General features: G+C 40.5%; 2 protein-coding genes across 5 annotated transcripts in view; both read left to right on the top strand.

Moving 5' to 3' along the window:
- XPOT (exportin for tRNA) overlaps window positions 1-5,083 on the top strand; it is a 47,321-nt gene extending 42,238 nt beyond the window's left edge. Inside the window, exon 25 of one of the 2 annotated variants that reach the window (XM_032173159.2) lies at window positions 2,060-5,083. In XM_032173159.2, coding sequence (XP_032029050.1) covers window positions 2,060-2,086 — 27 coding nt within the window. In that variant the 3' untranslated portion in view covers window positions 2,087-5,083. The remainder of the gene's footprint in view (window positions 1-2,059) is intronic. The other variant, XM_058426646.1, reaches the window with a different exon arrangement.
- Window positions 5,084-6,076: 993 nt separating this feature from the next.
- The window catches only part of TBK1 (TANK binding kinase 1), a 54,733-nt gene continuing 42,364 nt past the window's right edge, over window positions 6,077-18,445 (top strand). For all 3 annotated transcript variants that reach the window (XM_058426437.1, XM_032173157.2, XM_058426436.1), the window contains exons 1-4: window positions 6,077-6,159; window positions 9,827-9,944; window positions 14,168-14,308; window positions 18,274-18,403. In XM_058426437.1, coding sequence (XP_058282420.1) covers window positions 9,858-9,944; window positions 14,168-14,308; window positions 18,274-18,403 — 358 coding nt within the window. In that variant the 5' untranslated portion in view covers window positions 6,077-6,159; window positions 9,827-9,857. The remainder of the gene's footprint in view (window positions 6,160-9,826; window positions 9,945-14,167; window positions 14,309-18,273; window positions 18,404-18,445) is intronic.

Below are 18,445 nucleotides of genomic sequence, written 5' to 3'. Positions count from 1 at the left end.
TGTTTATCATTGGGAACCCTCCCCTTCGCCATCCTCCCATAAAAAAGCAAAGTGCCTACAGGAGTAACCCCTGTTAAATAACCCATCAGTCAAACTGAATTTAAGGACTCAATCCTCACTATCTGTTAGAGGTGTCTGTAACAGTAGATCTAGGTACCCTATAGAAGGCTTGTTCTCCAGATGTGGTTATTCATCTGCATAGCATTTATAAAAAGTCTTCCTTCTGGGCCCAACTTCTCTTCAGTGATGACATTATCTTAGTGATCATAATTATCTCAGTGTTAGCATTATTATTCTAGTTGGAAAAAATGAATTTCATTCTTTTGTGCTCACTCCTCCCTTCACATCTGATTGACCCTCAGATCTTGCAGACTGTTTCCTCATCCTCTCTCTCTTCTGTCTCTGCTGCTCTGGTGTAGGCTGATGTTATCTTACTCTGATCTCTCTTCTCTTGTTCTAGCCAGGCTGATATGTTTGAAAACTTCAAACAGTCCTTTGATATTTATTCGCCTTCCTCATAACCTTCCTGAACAAATTCATGTTTCTCAGTTTGGCATTTAATTTTTTTTTCATATTCTGATCTGAGACTACCTTTCTGTTTTTTCTTGCAGAAATGGTCTATACTGTTCTTGTAGTTCTTCAAAAATCCTGCCTTACTAGCAGCCCAACTTCTGTATGAACTGTACCCATTTTTCTAGGTTTGCCTTAAGCACAGCCTCCTTGTAAGTTGTTTTTTGCCTATATAGTGATCATTCTTTTCCCTGCACATAGTCAGTAGATTCTCTATTAAATGAATCTCCTAGGTACTAGGGCACTATCAATACTGTTCTTGTCTGTATTAGTCCATTTTCACGCTGCTGATAAAGACATACACGAGACTGGGCAATTTACAAAATAGGTTTATTGGACTTACAGTTCCACATGGCAGGGGAGGTCTCACAATCATGTTGGAAGGCAACGAGGAGCAGGTCACATCTTACGTGGATGGCAGCAGGCAAAGAGAGAGCTTGTGCATGGAGAGTCCCATTTTTAAAACCATCAGATCTTGTGAGACCCATTTACTATCAGGAAAACAACATGGGAAAGACCTGCCCCCATGATTCAATCATCTCCCACTGGGTCCTTCCCACAACACATGGGAATTATGGGAGCTACAAGATGAGATCTGCGTGGGGACACCAGGTCAAACCATATCATTGTCCTTACTAAGAACACGGAATTATGTCTGGTGCTCACCTGACCTGCTATGGATGGCAGTGTGTAGTACTAGGCCATGCCTAGCACAGCCTCTAGCCAACTCCTTTGTAGTCTCACATTTTGACTTGGAAGTACTTTTGAATCATCAAATAAATAGTAAATTCCTTACGGAGTCAGACCTGCTATGTTCAGCTTTGACTTGTTTCCTCCTCAATATTTAATTTTTTTTTTTTTTGAGACGGAGTTTCGCTGTTGTTGCCCAGGCTGGAGTGCAATGGCACGATCTCGGCTCACCACAACTTCCGCCTTACAGGTTCAAGTGATTCTCCTGCCTCAGCCTCCCGAGTAGCTGGGATTACAGGCATGCGCCACCACACCCGGCTAATTTTTTCTATTTTGAGTAGAGACTGGGTTTCTCCATGTTGGTCAGGCTGATCTCAAACTCCCGACCTCAGGTGATCCGCCCGCCTCGGCCTCCCAAAGTGCTGGGATTACAGGCGTGAGCCACCGTGCCCGGCCTCGATATTTAATTTACCAGTGTTAATTTTGAAATAGTACCAATCAGTAAAAAGGTGTGAAGAGCTTGTTTTCTTCTGACCACTTGATTTCCATAGCATAGAGATAAAACCATATTTTCACTACTTCCCCAGTTGGGTGATGTCAGCATAAGTTATATCTACACTTACCTAATTTTCCAGAACAGAAAGCTCTTAGCTTGGATTACATATGGATATATAAGGCATGAGAAATGTTCTAATGTTACAAAAGAACATTGCTAGCACTCAGAAACTTGGAACCATTCTTCAGGTGAAAGTGGTATCTTCTGACATTAGTACTGATTGCATTAATACTTTATTTACAGGTGTTCTTCCAGAGAGCAAAGCCCTAAGGACTGGATTTCCCTGTGCCTACTTCATGATCAGGAATTCCAGTTAATTTATAAAGAGGCGATTTTTGTGTGCCATTCACACTGGTCTTTTTCACATTGTTTTGAGCTTACTGCAGTATATGTTTTGGGATTTTTCTGTAAAACGGGTGTAATTTTCCTAATACAGGTATGTAACAACAAAAGAAGTTGCCTGCATGCCAGTCCAAATTGTTCTGTATAAAGATGCTCTTAAAAGACACAAGAGTTATCCTAGAACCTTAATTCTTTTTTATTTGAAATTTTAAGTCAAGTCCTTTATAAAGACCATAGCAGTGGAAAACAGTGTACTTTTTAAAAAAATTGCTGAATATAAAATGTTTGAAAATTTTCTTTATGTGTGAAGACACATAAAGTATGGGGGAAGACAACAATCAAAACTAACTTTTTGTAGATAGCCATTTCATTTCTTTAAACTGTTTCAATGCCAATATGTATTCTACAAAAGAGAATGGTTTTAGGCTCCAGTGTTATACTTTTTTTTATATATATATATATAAAAATAAATTTTATGTAGTGAAATCTACCAAGTCTTTTCTGGAATTATTATAAATAGTTTTATTTTCTCATCTTAATCTCTCCCTAATTTCCCATTTAAAGGTTTACAAATGAGTGTGTGGATGCTTTAATTCATTTAACCTCACTCCTCAAAGGTAACATGCAACTTAGTTCTGTTATATGAGTCTTTTTTTTAATGTACTAGAAAAAGCCTATGTGAATCTGTTGATAGAATTTAAAATTCCAGGCCGGGCGTGGTGGCTCATGACTGTAATCCCAGCACTTTGGGAGGCCAAGGCAGGTGGATCACTTGAGGTCAGGAGTTCAAGACTAGCCTGGCCAACATGGTGAAACCCCATCTCTACTAAAAATACAACAGTTAGCCAGGTGTGATGGTGCACGCTTGTAATCCCAGCTACTCAGGAGGCTGAGGCAGGAGAATTCGCTTGAACCCGGCAGGCAGAGGTTGCAATGAGCTGAGATTGTGCCACTGCACGCCAACCTGGACGAGAGAGCAAGACTCTCTCTCTCAAAAAAAAAAAAAGAATTTAAAATCCCAATTTATTTTCTAACTCTTTTATTGGATGTATTTAGAACACAGTATACTATGGTATACCCATGTGTTTATTATGTTTGTAAATGGCAACTGACATTTAATTACTAGAAGTACTTACCCCTGCCTTCCTCTATTTTTATTCATGGCTACTTGAGAAAGCAAAAGGAAAAATAATAGTTATCAGTAGTATCACTGGAAAGAAGAGAGGAGGGACAAAACTGAGCAGCAGAATTCGTATAGACGTTTACGTTTAAATTCTAAAAGCCCAATTGAGATTTTCAGGGAGGGTTTGTTTTGCCCTTTGGCCTCATGAATGGGTTTCATGAATGGGCTTCAGTGGCCTATAGACTCTGTAAAATTCTATTCTAAATTTTGTACATTTATTTTGTTCTGGTTAATTCCAGAAGACATTTCAAACATTTTTCTTACATCATGTAATAAAAATACTTAACTAAATTGACAGTTATAAAAATAAATCAGTGAAATGCACCTTATACTTTAATAAAAAATGTTTTCAGAAATAGATAAGTGAAAGCTGAATGTTTCTTTGATAGGTTCCCCTGTACTATAGGAGTGATAATTGCAGCTATTGCAATAGTAGTAATTGTTAAATGGATACTAATGAATAGCAATGCATAGTGGGTAAGAGTTTATATAGCACAGGTTGTAGAATCAGATTAAGTAGGTTCAAATACCAGTTCTGCCAGTAACTGGTTTTAGAACCTTGGGCAAGTTAAATAATGTCTCCCAGCCTCAGTTTCCCTATTTGTAAAATGGGGGAAATAATGGTAGCTACCTCAAAACTCATTATGAATTCAATGAGTTAAACTTGAAAAGACTTATTACAGTAGCTGGCACATAAAGACTTGGTAGTAGTTTATATGGATGCTATCTCATATTAGCATATATGGAATTAATAGTGTATCACTATACTTTTTTTTTTTCTTTTTTTGAATAGAGATCAGTCTGTCACCCAGGCTGGAGTGCAGTGGTGACATCATAGCTCATTGTAACTTCTCCCATACTCTACCAATCCTCCTGCCTCAGCATCCAGACTAGCTGTGATTACAGGTGTGCACCACCACACCCAGCTACTTTTTTTGTTTGTTTTTTTTGGGTAGAGACAGGGTCTCATTATGTTACCCAGTCTGGTCTCAAACTCTTGGCCTCAAGCAATCCTCCCACTGGCCTCACAATGTTGGGATTACAGGTATAAGCCACTGCACATGGCCTTACTATGCTATCAATTCCATATATGGAAAGGTGTTTTCCCTTTCGGAGCTCTTTAAAGCTCTGCAGAAGATTTACATGTGTTTATAGAGCTAAGAGAAATCAGGGCATGGAAATTGAGTGTGTAATAAAAATTAAACTCTTCATGTTATTTAATCATGCATAACTTCTATCTTCATTCTCTGAAGTTGCCTAGAGCACCATCACAGCTAGGAAACTTCCATCATGAATTACCTTATTTCTAAAAGCAAGTACCCAAATAATTGCCTCAAGAGAGGAAGGACAAAACTGTTACAAGCCGATTTGGGGATTTGTGTGACTTGACTAGGGAACCACAAGGTTTTATAATGCCTGATTTAGCCCTGTGCCTAACAGTTTAAACCTTAATGCTAATGTTAATTGGTTCCCAGGTGGTTGACCTTATAAGAAAACACTGTGTGGTATTTTAATGCGGTAAACATGTGAATGAAGGCCTGTGGCTCAGTTAATCACTCCCACAACTTTGAGCTGTGGGTTTTACTGGTGGAAGGAACTTTAACAGGTCTTCGATCTTGTCATTAGATATCAAAGAACTGAAATTGGTTGGAATTGTAAGCAGTGAATAGATGTGTTGTTAGAATGATTCCATCACTTATACATTGTTTAAAATGCTAATAAAGTAACTTGCTTTGTAAGAACTCATTAGAGTGGACTTTTGTTATCTCCATTGTGCATTTGATAAAACTGAGGCTTAGAGAGGTAAAAAACTAGCTTTTAAGTCAGTAATTGGCAGCCGAGACAGCAACCCTAGGTCTGTTACATTCAAAAGCCTCTGAGCCACTCCGCATGACTTCCCATTCATTCGTGTTTGCTGTAGTACTACTCTGGGAAACACCACCTTCATCTTCCTCTTCCTCTCCACTCAGAAACTTAGCTCTAGATTAGCAGCGGTCTCTGCTCCCTCCATATGTTGAGAAAGGCCTGTTTTGCTGTCCATGGGCAGAAGGGACCCCTTCAGAAAGCTATTCCTTATTGGGAATAGCAGCTTGAGATTTTGACTGCACGAATATTGCAGGACCTAATTTTAGTATTTAAGTTTTAGTTCTTAAATTCTTAAGTTTAGAGTTAGATACTCCAATAAGGCCGTTTTCCAAAATACCGAGAGGGAATTAAATGAACATATTTACATTAAGAATTTAACGTCTTTCTGGGTGATAGGAAAATGAAAAAAAGAATGTAAAGTCTAAATTACTGCGAGACGATAATCCGGCTCCACTGCAGCCAAAGTGGGCCCTTAAAACATAGAATCCATCCCTCCCGGCCCTGCCGGCCGTCTGTGCCTGCCGCCCACGTGTCCCACGTTCTGCACACCTGTAAATCTTGGGATGTAATTCCTTGCTCAGCGTCGGTCCGCCCTACTGTCGGCCGGCGCTCGGGGTAGGGGCGGGATTTGCAGTTGCGGGAATCCCAATTACTGTGTTCGCTGCTCAGGGCTCCTCACTTCCCCTTTAGAGTAAAGGGCGAGGGCAACAGTGGACGGGGTGTGTCTCCAGACATCCCCCTCATTACCGTGGCCGCGGAAGCCGACTCGGCACTTGCCGCAGCGGCTGTGGCGGCTACCGGACGGGCCACAGGCGTGCGCACGCGCACCCGCACCGGCGCGCCGGCCGTCGGTCACGTGGCCCCCGGCCAGGGCTTGCGAAGCCGGAAGTGTCCTGAGGCTCGAGGAGGGTGGGGGAGCCCGCCGGCGGTGGCGCGGCGGAGACCCGGCTGGGTAAGTGAGACGGCCGCGGGCAGAAGGGCCAAGGCGGCACGGGGCGCGGTCGGTCAGGCCTGCGCCGCCCGGCCGGGAGCGCTCCCGCTCCCTGTGGGAGGCTGGGATGCTGAGTCAGAGCGGGGGCGGGGGCGGGCGCACCGAGAAGCCCCGCACGACCCGAGGCCAAGCCATCCAGGACCCCGGCTGCGTGGACACTGCCTCTGGGGTGTGTGTCAGGGGCGGTCGTAGTCGGAATGGTCGCGCGGGCCCTGTACCCTGCATCCCCGCTCCTCGCCGCGCGGCCCGTCCTCGACCTGCATCCCGTCCGGCGGCTTTGGGCATAAAGAGGACGACCCCGTTACCGGGCCTGGGCCCTGGCTGCCTGGGGAGGCAGGGGCACCTCTTTCCCTTGGAGTTAGACTCGCTGTTTTCTACCCTCTTTCCGAGCGTCGACACAACGGGCAGTTTTTAAATGCATTGATTTTTCAGAGGATTAAAAAGACGTTTCCTTAGAGTTTTAGTGATGTTCAGTCCGCAGAGGTTGACTCACACCGGAAACTAGAAGCATAAGATGTTTTAAATATATGCCGATGAAATACGAGTTCCCAGACGTTTCCTTGCTCCTCGTCTACCTGGCTTATGGGTTTAGTTTGTAATCTCTATCCCAGGTGTTTTTAGTAGGTGGCTTCAAAACAACTCCCAAGTAATTGCCAAATGTATAACCAAAGACTGGTCTTTTCCACTCTGAAACCCCCGGTGTATGAATCACATAGGGGTAGAGTTTGGAAATCCTGGAACTTTGTCCATAGGCCATGTCGTCAAACCTGTTTTCATCCCTCAACAAATAGTAACTTTTCGTTTTGGACGGTATAAGGAAGTAGGCTGAAGACGGCATCATCAGCAACATACTTGTTGAGTGCCTGCTTATATGCTTGTCAAAAATTTGGGAAGATTTATATGGCAAGCACGTTGTGGGTGTGCTGAGTCATGTTTTAGCATGTTATTGTGGAGTTATTGGAAGATAGTTTCAAAAGACATTTCCCCTGACCACTATTGTGATCACTGTTAAATAGAAACCATAGTTTTGTATCTGCATAGAGAACAGATATCTTAGCTGATAAATATTTTTCTTATTATCCTGAAGGTACATACATATAGGTACCTAATGGTACTATTTGCCATTTACAATTACATTGATTAGGGAAGGTTTTTCGTTAGATAGTTGAGACGTGTGTTATTGTATCGCGAATGAAATGTAATGACTGACAAATGTGTATTCCTTATTTGTGAAAAGGGAATCTTATTTTTATTGCTTATTTCCAATAGTCTGTATATAAAGTTTATCTAAATTAGGTGGGTAGTAAAATTATATAAAAATATCGTACTATATCAGTGATTGGTAAAATTGAGACCCCTGACCATTCTGCATATTCCTAACCCGACTTGGGGATATTGGTGGTCATTAATTCATCACAGAATACCTAGTCTAGCATACTACTTTTTGCTTTAACTTACTGTGGAGGGATATTAAAATCCACGTTTTAATGACAGTACAGCAGGTTTAAGGGGGCATGGTGGGACTAGTGTTTATGTTATGTTAGCATACATCAATTTTAGTCCAATGTGGAGCTTGGATACTTTGTATACCTTGATAGATCCATAGCTTTTCAGTATTAAAGACTTGATAATACAGGCTACTTGGTACGTTTATATATTTATACTTGGAGGTTGGAGAAACTATCCTTAAATTAATTTCAGAAGAGTTCGTAACTTTTCAGGAATAATAATTTTTGCACCTTTCCTTTATGTTTGTCAGGTTCTGTGTAGATCGTGTAGATGAAATTTTAGCTTATGGGAATATTATGCAATGGCAACATTGGTTTTCATTAGTGTTTCCCTGCTCTGAAGGAAACAAAGTAATTTTTTCTATATTTGTTATATTTTACATTATTACTTTTCTTTATTTTAAAACACCTTAAATTATGTCATAAATTAATCTTTCAAAACATTTGAAGGAGGTAAGTAACAATATCACTCTCATCAACAAAGACAAAATTAGAAGAGAAATAGGTGTTGTTTTTGTTTGTTTTTGTTTCTTTTTGAGGCGGAGTCTCGCTCTGTCACCCAGCTGGAGTGCAGTGGCGCGGTCTCAGCTCGCAGCAACCTCTGCCTCCCGGGTTCAAGCAATTCTCCTGCCTCAGCCTCCCTAGTAGCTGGGATTACAGGCATGCACCACCACGCCTGGCTAATTTTTTTGTATTTTTAGTAGAGACGGGGGTTTCTCCATATTGGCCAGGCTGGTCTCGAACTCCTGACCTTGTGATCCGCCCGCCTCGGCCTCCCAAAGTGCTCTGATTACAGGCATGAGCCACTGCACCCGGCTGAGAAATAGATGTTTCTTTCAGCCCTGTGATAGGTGAATTAAATTGAATGTATGTCGTTGGTTAATGTTTTTTTTCAAAGCTCATACAGCATTTTAGCCTTGAATATTGCTAGAAACTTAGATTTTTTTTTTTTTTTGAGACGGAGTCTCGCTCTGTCACCCAGCCTGCAGTGCAGTGGCGCGATCTCGGCTCACTGCAAGCTCCGCCTCCCGGGTTCCCGCCATTCTCCCGCGTCAGCCTCTCCGAGTAGCTGGGACTACAGGCGCCCGCCACCACGCCCTGCTAATTTTTTTGTATTTTTAGTAGAGACGGGGTTTCACCATGTTAGCCAGGATCGTCTCGATCTCCTGACCTCGTGATCCGCCTGACCTCATGATCCGCCCGTCTCGGCCTCCCAAAGTGCTGGGATTACAGGCGCGAGCCACCGTGCCCGGCCAGATTTTTTTTTTCTTTTTTTTTTTTTTTTTGAGATGGAGTCTTGCTCTGTCACCCAGGCTGGAATGGGGTGGCACGATCTCGGCTCACTGCAGCCTCTGCTTCCGGGTTCAAGCGATTCTCCTGTCTCAGCCTCCCGAGTAGCTGGGATACAGGCACCTGCCACCATACCCGGCTAATTTTTGTATTTTTTTGTGGAGACGGGGTTTTGCCATGTTAGCCAAGGTGGTCTCAAACTCCTGGCCTCTGGTGATCTGCCTGCCTCGGCCTCTAGCGTGCTGGGATTACAGGCAGGAGCCACTGCTCCTAGCTGAAACTTAGATATTTTTTTTGTCATATTATTGTATTTTATTACAGTATGTGTAGTGTATACTAACTTACAGGGAAAAAATGTAAACAAAATGAAGGTCATGGGGAAAATGGCATCTTGCTTTAATCTTCAACTTAAAGTTACTCTTAATCATTCATTTATACCATTATGTCAAATTTTAGTCATCCCTGCAGAATTTTAGACGAATGAAAACAGACAAGGTAACACCAGAGTTAAGCACAGAAAGTGATACTGATTAAAAAGTTGAAAGTAAAAATCTACCTTGGCTAGAACTGAACATTCAGATCCGTCTCTCCAGAGGAAAATCTAACTTGAATCATAATGGTTCATATTTTGACTTGTTCATACCATATCAATTAGCAACTTATGACTTGAAAATACTTTGAAACTTAAGATATTTATGTTGAACTGTTTATACACTTCAGTTCAGTAACAGATAATGGGTGATCTTACTTGAGACTAAAAACAGCTAACATTTGTTTCTTAGCTGTGTTACTCCCTTAAAACATTGTTGCAAATTTTTTTTTTCTCTTAGTATAACAAGAGGATTGCCTGATCCAGCCAAGATGCAGAGCACTTCTAATCATCTGTGGCTTTTATCTGATATTTTAGGCCAAGGAGCTACTGCAAATGTCTTTCGTGGAAGACATAAGGTTGGTACGGAGAAAACTTTGAAGACCTTTTATCACTGTATGTATTTTGTTCTAAGATGCATGTCGACACTAAAGTGTGTGACTTGGTGATTTTGATCACTTTGTCTGAAGAAATTGTTTTAATGATTTTTGTGGTTGTTTAAGGCATAGCTGTGTCAGGCAGTGAACATATCTACCCAGTAGTGGCACAGGTTAAGTGTTAGTGAGTGGAGGAAAACAGATTGGTTGAAAATGGACTGGGAAAGATTAGTGTTTTGCCTTTTGATGCTTTCCCCAGCCCAGCTCCCCAATGGTAGAGAGTGATTTCACTGACAGAAGTTCAGTGTAATGAGTTGAGGTAGCATTTGATGTGGCATTTTGGTTGGTAGGGAGGCAGATATATAGTGGGAGGGGAACTCACAGATGTTCCTGATAGGCTCTGGTAAGGGTAAGTGCCCCCACTAAAACAGCATCCTACAAAGTAGATTGGAATAAAATGAGATTCTCAACAAGGAGCCCAGGTTGAAAAGACCATATTTTGGTATAAGGTAATCAGAACCTGGTAGTGGAACTGGGAATAAAATAAAAAGATTATTCCCAGAGGCACTTCAAGAACCAAAAAGGGGCCGGGCGCGGTGGCTCACGCCTGTAATCCCAGCACTTTGAGAGGACGAGGCGGGCGGATCACGAGGTCAGGAGATCGAGACCATCCTGGCTAACACGGTGAAACCCCGTCTCTACTAAAAATACAAAAAAAAATTAGCCGGGTATGGTGGTGGGCACCTGTAGTCCCAGCTACTCAGGAGGCTGAGGCAGGAGAATGGCGTGAACCCAGGAGGCAGAGGCTGCAGTGAGCCAAGATAGCGCCACTGCACTCCAGGCTGGGTGACAGAGCGAGACTCCATTAAAAAAAGAAAAAAAAAGAACCAAAAAGGATTTTGTGTTAGATTCAGTGTGGAGGATGAAATTAAAAATAGTTAAAATAATTCAAAATGAAGAAATTGAAGATAATTGAACTTTCTATTCTGGGAAAAAGCTGGAAAAATGGAGTCTATTCTGAGAAAGAAGCTGGAAAAATGGAGTACAAAGTTCATTTACAATACAAATGATAACTAATTTTTCAGTGCTATGAATTTGTTTTGGGCCAAATGATGTTTGGAGCTTCCTAAATTCTTATTTTCAGAAATAGGGCCCTAAACGTTTTAGTAGAGAGGAATTGCTTCCTCTTTTCCTGTATTCTTGAGACTACCAGTCAGTTCTGTCAGTGACGATGAGATAAGCGTACATGGGGGAGGGGCTGTTTCCTCTGGGGAGAGAATATTGACTATAAACACCCTTTATGGCTCGTAGAGAATGAATCAGAAGCACCATACGGACAACTTTTAGCTTTCCTCCCCCTGTATCTGGAATTATCCACAAGCTCTGGATTCTTATTCAGATTACTTGTGATCAATCCTGGGTACCCCGTCCTAGAAATTGCTTTTGTTTTGTGCCAAGGAGAAAATGACTAGTGCCTCAGAATTTAGTATTGAGAACACATCTGATCATCTTATCTTCCTGTAGTCCAAATTAACAAACTTTTAATAATCACTTGGTATGTGTCAGGCACTATGGCAGACCTAGTGAATATTGCTATAGCTAATGTGCAGTCCCTGGACACAGTTTCGAGTTCAGTAGCAACATTGATTAGAAAGGAAGTAAATTGGAAGCTGATGGGATGAGAGATAGTCAATAGTGATAGAGACTGGATGAGACATATTGAAAGGGCCTGGCACTAGAAGATACGTCACATATCCTGCTCCTCTTTCCTTACTTAGATACTCAGTGTCCTTCATGTAAGTGACTACACATAGTATGCACTCTGTAAATGTTTGCTGAATGAAAGAATAAGTGATTGAATAAGCACTGATTAGACTACCCCAAGACAACCTAAGTTCTCCAAAGAAAACAAATATGTACTTTACCCATTATAGTGTGGAAATCTAAAATGAGGATTTCAGAAGTATAAGAATTAATTAAAAGATTGTGAAGTCGAGTGTGGTGGCTCACGCCTATAATCCCAGCACTTTTGGAGGCCAAGGCAGGTAGATTGCTTGTGTCCAGGAGTTTTGAGACCAGCCTGGGCAACATGGCAAAACCCCGTCTCTACTAAACGCACACACACACACACAGACACACACACGAGAAAGATTGCCAAGGCCCAGTCTAGTATTTAGCCCCCAACAGTTTTCCTAGGGATGTGCTTTGAGAAACCATATTTGTTCTTAATGACGGCAGGTTCAACTGTTTAGGACTATATCCTACAAAAAATCCTGCTTCTCTTTAACTATTTAAAGGATTTTTACCATATTAGCCCTTTTATATTATTTCTTAGAATGACCAAATTCTCACATTTATTACTTGTTCAAAGTATATTACCTATTTAATCTCTTTTTTATTAAATTGCTTTTAGTTACTAATGTATGAGTGTGGGTGTGTGTATATGTGTGTGATTACCATGGTGAAGTTGAAGGCAAGAGACTTGAAGGATGTGTTGATCTGCACATATGGATAATATGGATATATGCATACATATATATATATATGGATCTCTATTATTTGTATACACTTTGACTTAGTGAATTATAGATGACTGTGTAGGTGAATAAAGGGAAAATGGTACGTTTCCGCCTGTATCCCGATAATCTCACAGGCATGATGTAGTCTACACAAGTTTGGAAAATAATGACCACGAGGTCAGTGGGTATATTGCAAAATTGTATTATTTTCCCTGCTTGCTCCTCTGTTAGGATTCTCCTAGTTTTAGACTGAGTCTGAGGCCTGTCTCAGCTTAAGAAAAATCATTCTGTTGGGTGATACATAGATTTGGCAGTGTCTTAACCCTTGCTCAACTAAGGGAAAAACAGTGAAACTGAACTATAGTTAAATTCTTCTCTTTTCATGTGTGAAAATGGTCATTGGCTCTTTCATCTTTCATTTTCCTCTAGAAAGAATATATATCAATTTGTGTATTTTGCATGACCAGGGTGAGGGGAATCACATAGGATTATGAAGCAGTTAAATGGCCTTAAGAAAAGGATCATGCAATTCTGGAGTGAGAGAGGAGGGTGATGGCTCTAAGTGGTGAATCTGTGGAAAGTATAAAGAGGGCTCCAAAGCAGGAACAGTGCAGAAGTCCTGACAGAGAGCCATGAAATGTCTTTAGCCATGAAATGTGCTTGAACCCCAGGCTCAAAGAGAAAAGGATTTTCCTGCTTGCTCTAGGGAAGTTCAACCTTGGATAAATGGGGGAAAATGTAAGACTAAACTCAAGATCTGGACTGGCCACGAGGGAGAGTCTTGCTCATTAGAGTGATTGGAAGGAAGTGGGAGGGTCTGAAAGACAATCTTAAAGGAAGGTTAATAAGAAGAACATATGAATATGATGTTTACCTGAAATGTAAGCATGTGTTTTGAACCTCTAAGATTCCCTCCCAACTACAGCTGTGCTTTGTAATTCTGTGTGTGATCTAGGTCATGAAAGAGTGAGAGTGGGATGCTGTGGTACATCAGTAGAGAAGAAGAAATAAATGCCTTTACTCCTCTAGAGAGGGTCTATGAAGGAACAGCCTGCCCTGGTCATCTAGGTAGAGTTGCAGAAAGTAACCCAGGGCAGCAGGGGTAGAATCCAACCAGGAAGTCTACTTTAGCCTCACTCTGCAACTCCTGCTTTCCCCACTCCCCTCCCCGACATTGTCCTAGCTACAAAATAATTCTGAAAAGTTAATTGTATAACTTTGATATTCTTAATAAAAATCTCATAGGTGGAATATAGTGTTCAGTCTCTCTGTCCTGCTTTGATTAGTTTGAAATTATTAGGCCTTGGAGAAGCCCTTGTGAGTTTCACTTTCTATTTCGTCTTTAAAAGATGATTTTGCTTTCGATACTATTATGGCTTTTATCTTCTGATGTGTGACTATTTTTGCCCCTACTGTATCCTAATGAAATCTTTATTTAAAATATGAAAGAAAATATCCATTTCTGAATTCCGAAAGGTGTAATTTGAAAGAAATGATGAGCAGTTAATTGATTCATTTTAACTTTTTTTAGAAAAGTCAAGAGTCCTTGTACAGACTCCCTGTGCCTAAAAGATACATGATGTTGTTTCTGTAAGAAAATAAATTGCAATAGTGAGTTCTAATGCTACCTTTTAATCTCTTTTACAATATTATGAATAAATAAAACATTTCTCTCTTTTTTTAAAGAAAACTGGTGATTTATTTGCTATCAAAGTATTTAATAACATAAGCTTCCTTCGTCCAGTGGATGTTCAAATGAGAGAATTTGAAGTGTTGAAAAAACTCAATCACAAAAATATTGTCAAATTATTTGCTATTGAAGAGGAGGTAAGTAGTAAAACTTTAATCTTATATTTATTGTAGTTATGAGTCAAGAGATAGAACCTAATATTAAAAAATGGATTTTTAAAAAACTGTTGAAAATTAGGGCTTGTACAACCAAATACTCTATCCTAAAGGATTCTTGAATAGATAGAACAATAGAAATAAAATATCATAAAAATGGAATCAGAAACAGTAGTATAAGAAATAAAAGGGGGCGGCCGGGTGTGGCTGGGTGCAGTGGCTCACACCTGTAATCCCAGCACTTAGGGAGACCGAGGCTGGCAGATCACAAGGTCAAGAGATTGAGACCAGCCTGGCCAGTGTCGTGAAACCCCGTCTCTACTAAAAATACAAAAATTAGCTGGGCGTGGTGGTGCGCACCTGTAGTTCCAGCTACTCGGGAGGCTGAGACAGGAGAATTGCTTGAACCCAGGAGGCGGAGGTCACAGTGAGCTGAGATTGCGCCACTGCACACTCCAGCCTGGCGACAGAGCGAGACTCCATCTCAGAAAAAAGAAAAAAAAAAGAAAGAAAGGATCATTTGAGCTCAGGAATTCAAGAACAGCCTGGGCAACATGGCAAAACCCTGTCTCTCTAAAAAATACAAAAAATCGCCATGCATGGAGGTGTGTGCCTGTAGTTCCAGCTACTCAGGAGGCTGAAGTGGGAGGATCACCTGAGCCTGAGAGGTCAAGGCTAAGGTGAACCATATTGCGCCACTGTACTCTAGCATGGGTGATGGAGTGAGACCCTGTCTCAAAAAAAAAAAAAAAAAGAAATAAAAGGGTATTGAATATGGTTACCAGTATTATTACTAGAAAAATAAAGGTAACAAGTTAAATCTAATAATTATAAAAAGAAAAAAACTTTTAGAAAAATAAAAATTTTATATTTCATGAATAAAAATTTCAGGAGTCCTAGAGTTTAAGATGTGAAGTCCAATTATAAAAGAATTGATTTTTTTAAGGGGAAATAGTGGAAGTAAGAATGTCATTAGGAAAAGTAATCTAGAAATAATGGAAATAGAAATTATTTTAATCCCTTTAAACTTGAGCAATCAATAAAATCTTTGGGAAAAATGTAGTTTATACTCTTTATCCTAGTGATTTTATTTTTAGCGATTATTTCTTAGGAAGTAATCAGAAATATAATTTTATGCATAAAGATGTTAATTGGCATCCTGTTTATGATAAAGAATGGTTAAATAAGTTGAATAAATTAGAATGTGTGGCAGATAGTTACCTGGAATTCGCCAAACTCAAGGTTAAGAGCATAGCCTTCCACACTGCCAAGTCTGCTCAAGACTTCTGATACCAATTGCAAAGGAGTTTGGCAAACTGCACAGAGAGAACAGTTCCCACAAGACTACCCTCACATCATCCCAGCCAGCTACAAATATGGGGGTTGCCCATGACAGTCAGATTTGGTAATTTGCTGGAATGTAGAATGACTCACAAAACTGAGGAGAGTGCTATATTTATAATTACAGTTTTATTGTAGCAAAAAGATAGAAATTAGAACCAGCCAGAGGAAGAGACACAAAGCGTGGAATGTGGGAGGGTTCCAATCTTGAAGCTTCTTTGTCCTGAGGGACACATTACTCTCTCAGCATTAGTGTATGACAGTATGCATGAAGTATTGCCAATCACGGAAGCTCACCCAAGCCTTTGGTGTCCAGGGTTTTTACTGAGGCTGGATCACTTATTGCCTGTATTGCTCACCTTTAGTCCCCAGCTCCTTCCAGAGGTTTGGGGTATTTCCTTTAGTCTCCATTTCCTCTGGAGGGTGGAACTGATACGGTGTGTTCTAAAGCCCCCATCATAAATCATGCTGTTAGACTCTCCAGTGGCCAAAGCCCCCAGAGGAACAAAGACAGAAGTCTTGTTCTTTCAGATAGGACATTTTAGGGGCCAGAGATCACTTTCCAGTAGCCAAGGGCAAAGCCTGACTTCTCTTTGGGTAAAGTTAATTTTTTACCGCACCATAGTTAAGTGGTAATGAAAGAGATATTTACCAAAATTTTAATCTTCTTGGAACACCTTATATATGATGTTATGTGAGAATCAGGATTAAAAATATATATGTAGTATGATCTTAATATATACAGTGTAATATGCAAACAGCATTATGTATCTATGACATTATTTGTACCATAGGAAAAAGACTGAAAGAAAATATGCCAAAATATTAATGCATTATTTGCAGGTAATGGAATTATGTATACTTCCCAAATTTTCAACAATCAATATACATTATCATTTAAAAGCAACAGTGTTTTTTTCTATTACAATTATTTGTCTCTCTTTTTTGAAATGACTGCCAGAGATAATTTAAAATATTTTATAAAAGTGTTTTGGAGATATGTAGAAAAAAATTATAAAAGAAACAAAGGATAAAAAGTTGGAGATGAATAGTAGATTTTAAGACTCATTCACATTTTCAGGTTCTGAAATTGGCGTGCATCCTATAATCATTGTGTATATGTAATTTGATGGTATTTCTTTTTCCCTGTAAAGCTGTTATTAAATTGGTGAAGCATTATAATCAATGGTACATTAAAATTAAGGTTTAAAGCAAATCAGCAGCTCAGATGCAAATGAGCAGACTGGAGCTTTGCTGCAAGAGGGACCACTCAGCTGTTCTGCTACCCATTTATTTTTAAGGATAGGACTCCACTCCTTGAAGTCACAGTAGTCATCATAAGAAAAATTTCATTTTAAGAGGTTAGAAGAGCTGTTGTCCTAAATGTACTGTTATACATAAGAAATTCAACACCAGTGTGGTGACTCACGCCTGTAATCCAGCACTTTGGGAGGCCAAGGCAGGTGGATCACGAGGTCAGGAGATCGAGACTATCCTGGCTAACATGGTGAAACTCTGTCTCTACTAAAAATACAAAAAAATTAGCCGGGTGTGGTGGCACTTGTCTGTAGTCTAAGCTATTCGGGAGGCTGAGGCAGGAGAATGGAGAATGGCGTGAACCTGGGAGGCAGAGCTTGCAGTGAGCTGAGATCGCGCCACTGCACTCCAGCCTGGGTGACAAAGCGAGACTTTGTCTCAAAAAAAAAAAAAGAAAGAAATTCAAGTGACTGGGTGTGGTAGTTCACGCTTGCAATCCCAGCACTTTGGGAGGTTGAGGCAGGCAGATTGCTTGAGCCCAGAAGTTCGAGACTAGCCTGGGCATCATAGTGAGACCCCATCTCTACAAAATAATAGAAAAATTAGCTAGGCATGGTGGAGCAGGCCCATGATCCCAGCTACTTGGGAGCTGAGGCAAGAGAATCACTTGAACCTTGGAGGTGGAGGTTGCAGTGAGCCAAGATCGTACCATTGCACTACAGTCTGGGTGACAGAGCAAGACTCTGTCTCAAAAAAAAAAAAAAAAAGAAACATTGTACCAATGATTTTGTGGTTCAGATTTAGCTACTTTTTACTGTGGTTTGTCTTCAAAAACAAACCCAGCTTCTTCACTTAATAGGAATTTGGAAAATATTAGTTTTTTTTTTTTTTTTTTTGAGATGGAGTCTCACTTTGTCACCAGGCTGGACTGCAGTGGTGTGATCTCGGCTCACTGCAACCTCCACCTCCCAGGTTCAAGTGATTCTCCTGCCTCAGCCTCCTGAGTAGCTGGGACTAGAGGCATCTGCCACCACACTCAGCTAATTTTTGTATTTTTAGTAGAGACCAGGTTTCAGCATGTTGGCCAGGATAGTCTCAATCTCTTGACCTCGTGATCCGCCCACCTTAGCCTCCCAAAGTGCTTGGATTACAGGCGTGAGCCACCACTCCCAGCCGGAAGATGTTAATTCTTACATGTGTATGGTCAACAGATACTGAATCTCAAGTGAAGCAAAGTGCCTTCATCATTGTAGCAAATCCTACATTTAAATGAAATCAGATAAGTACTGGCATATAATCAAAATTTATTTTTTATGTTGATTCCTAATCAATGATTTTTTTTTTTTCAGACAACAACAAGACATAAAGTACTTATTATGGAATTTTGTCCATGTGGGAGTTTATACACTGTTTTAGAAGAGCCTTCTAATGCCTATGGACTACCAGAATCTGAATTCTTAATTGTTTTGCGAGATGTGGGTATGTTTGTTTATTTATATGATTTCATTTATATATAAAATT

Source organism: Hylobates moloch, unplaced genomic scaffold, assembly GCF_009828535.3.
Source record: "Hylobates moloch isolate HMO894 unplaced genomic scaffold, HMol_V3 SCAFFOLD_13, whole genome shotgun sequence".
NCBI classification, from domain to species: domain Eukaryota; kingdom Metazoa; phylum Chordata; class Mammalia; order Primates; family Hylobatidae; genus Hylobates; species Hylobates moloch.
The sequence above is the reverse complement of the archived record's forward strand: the minus strand, read 5'-3'. Positions and strand labels throughout refer to the sequence as shown.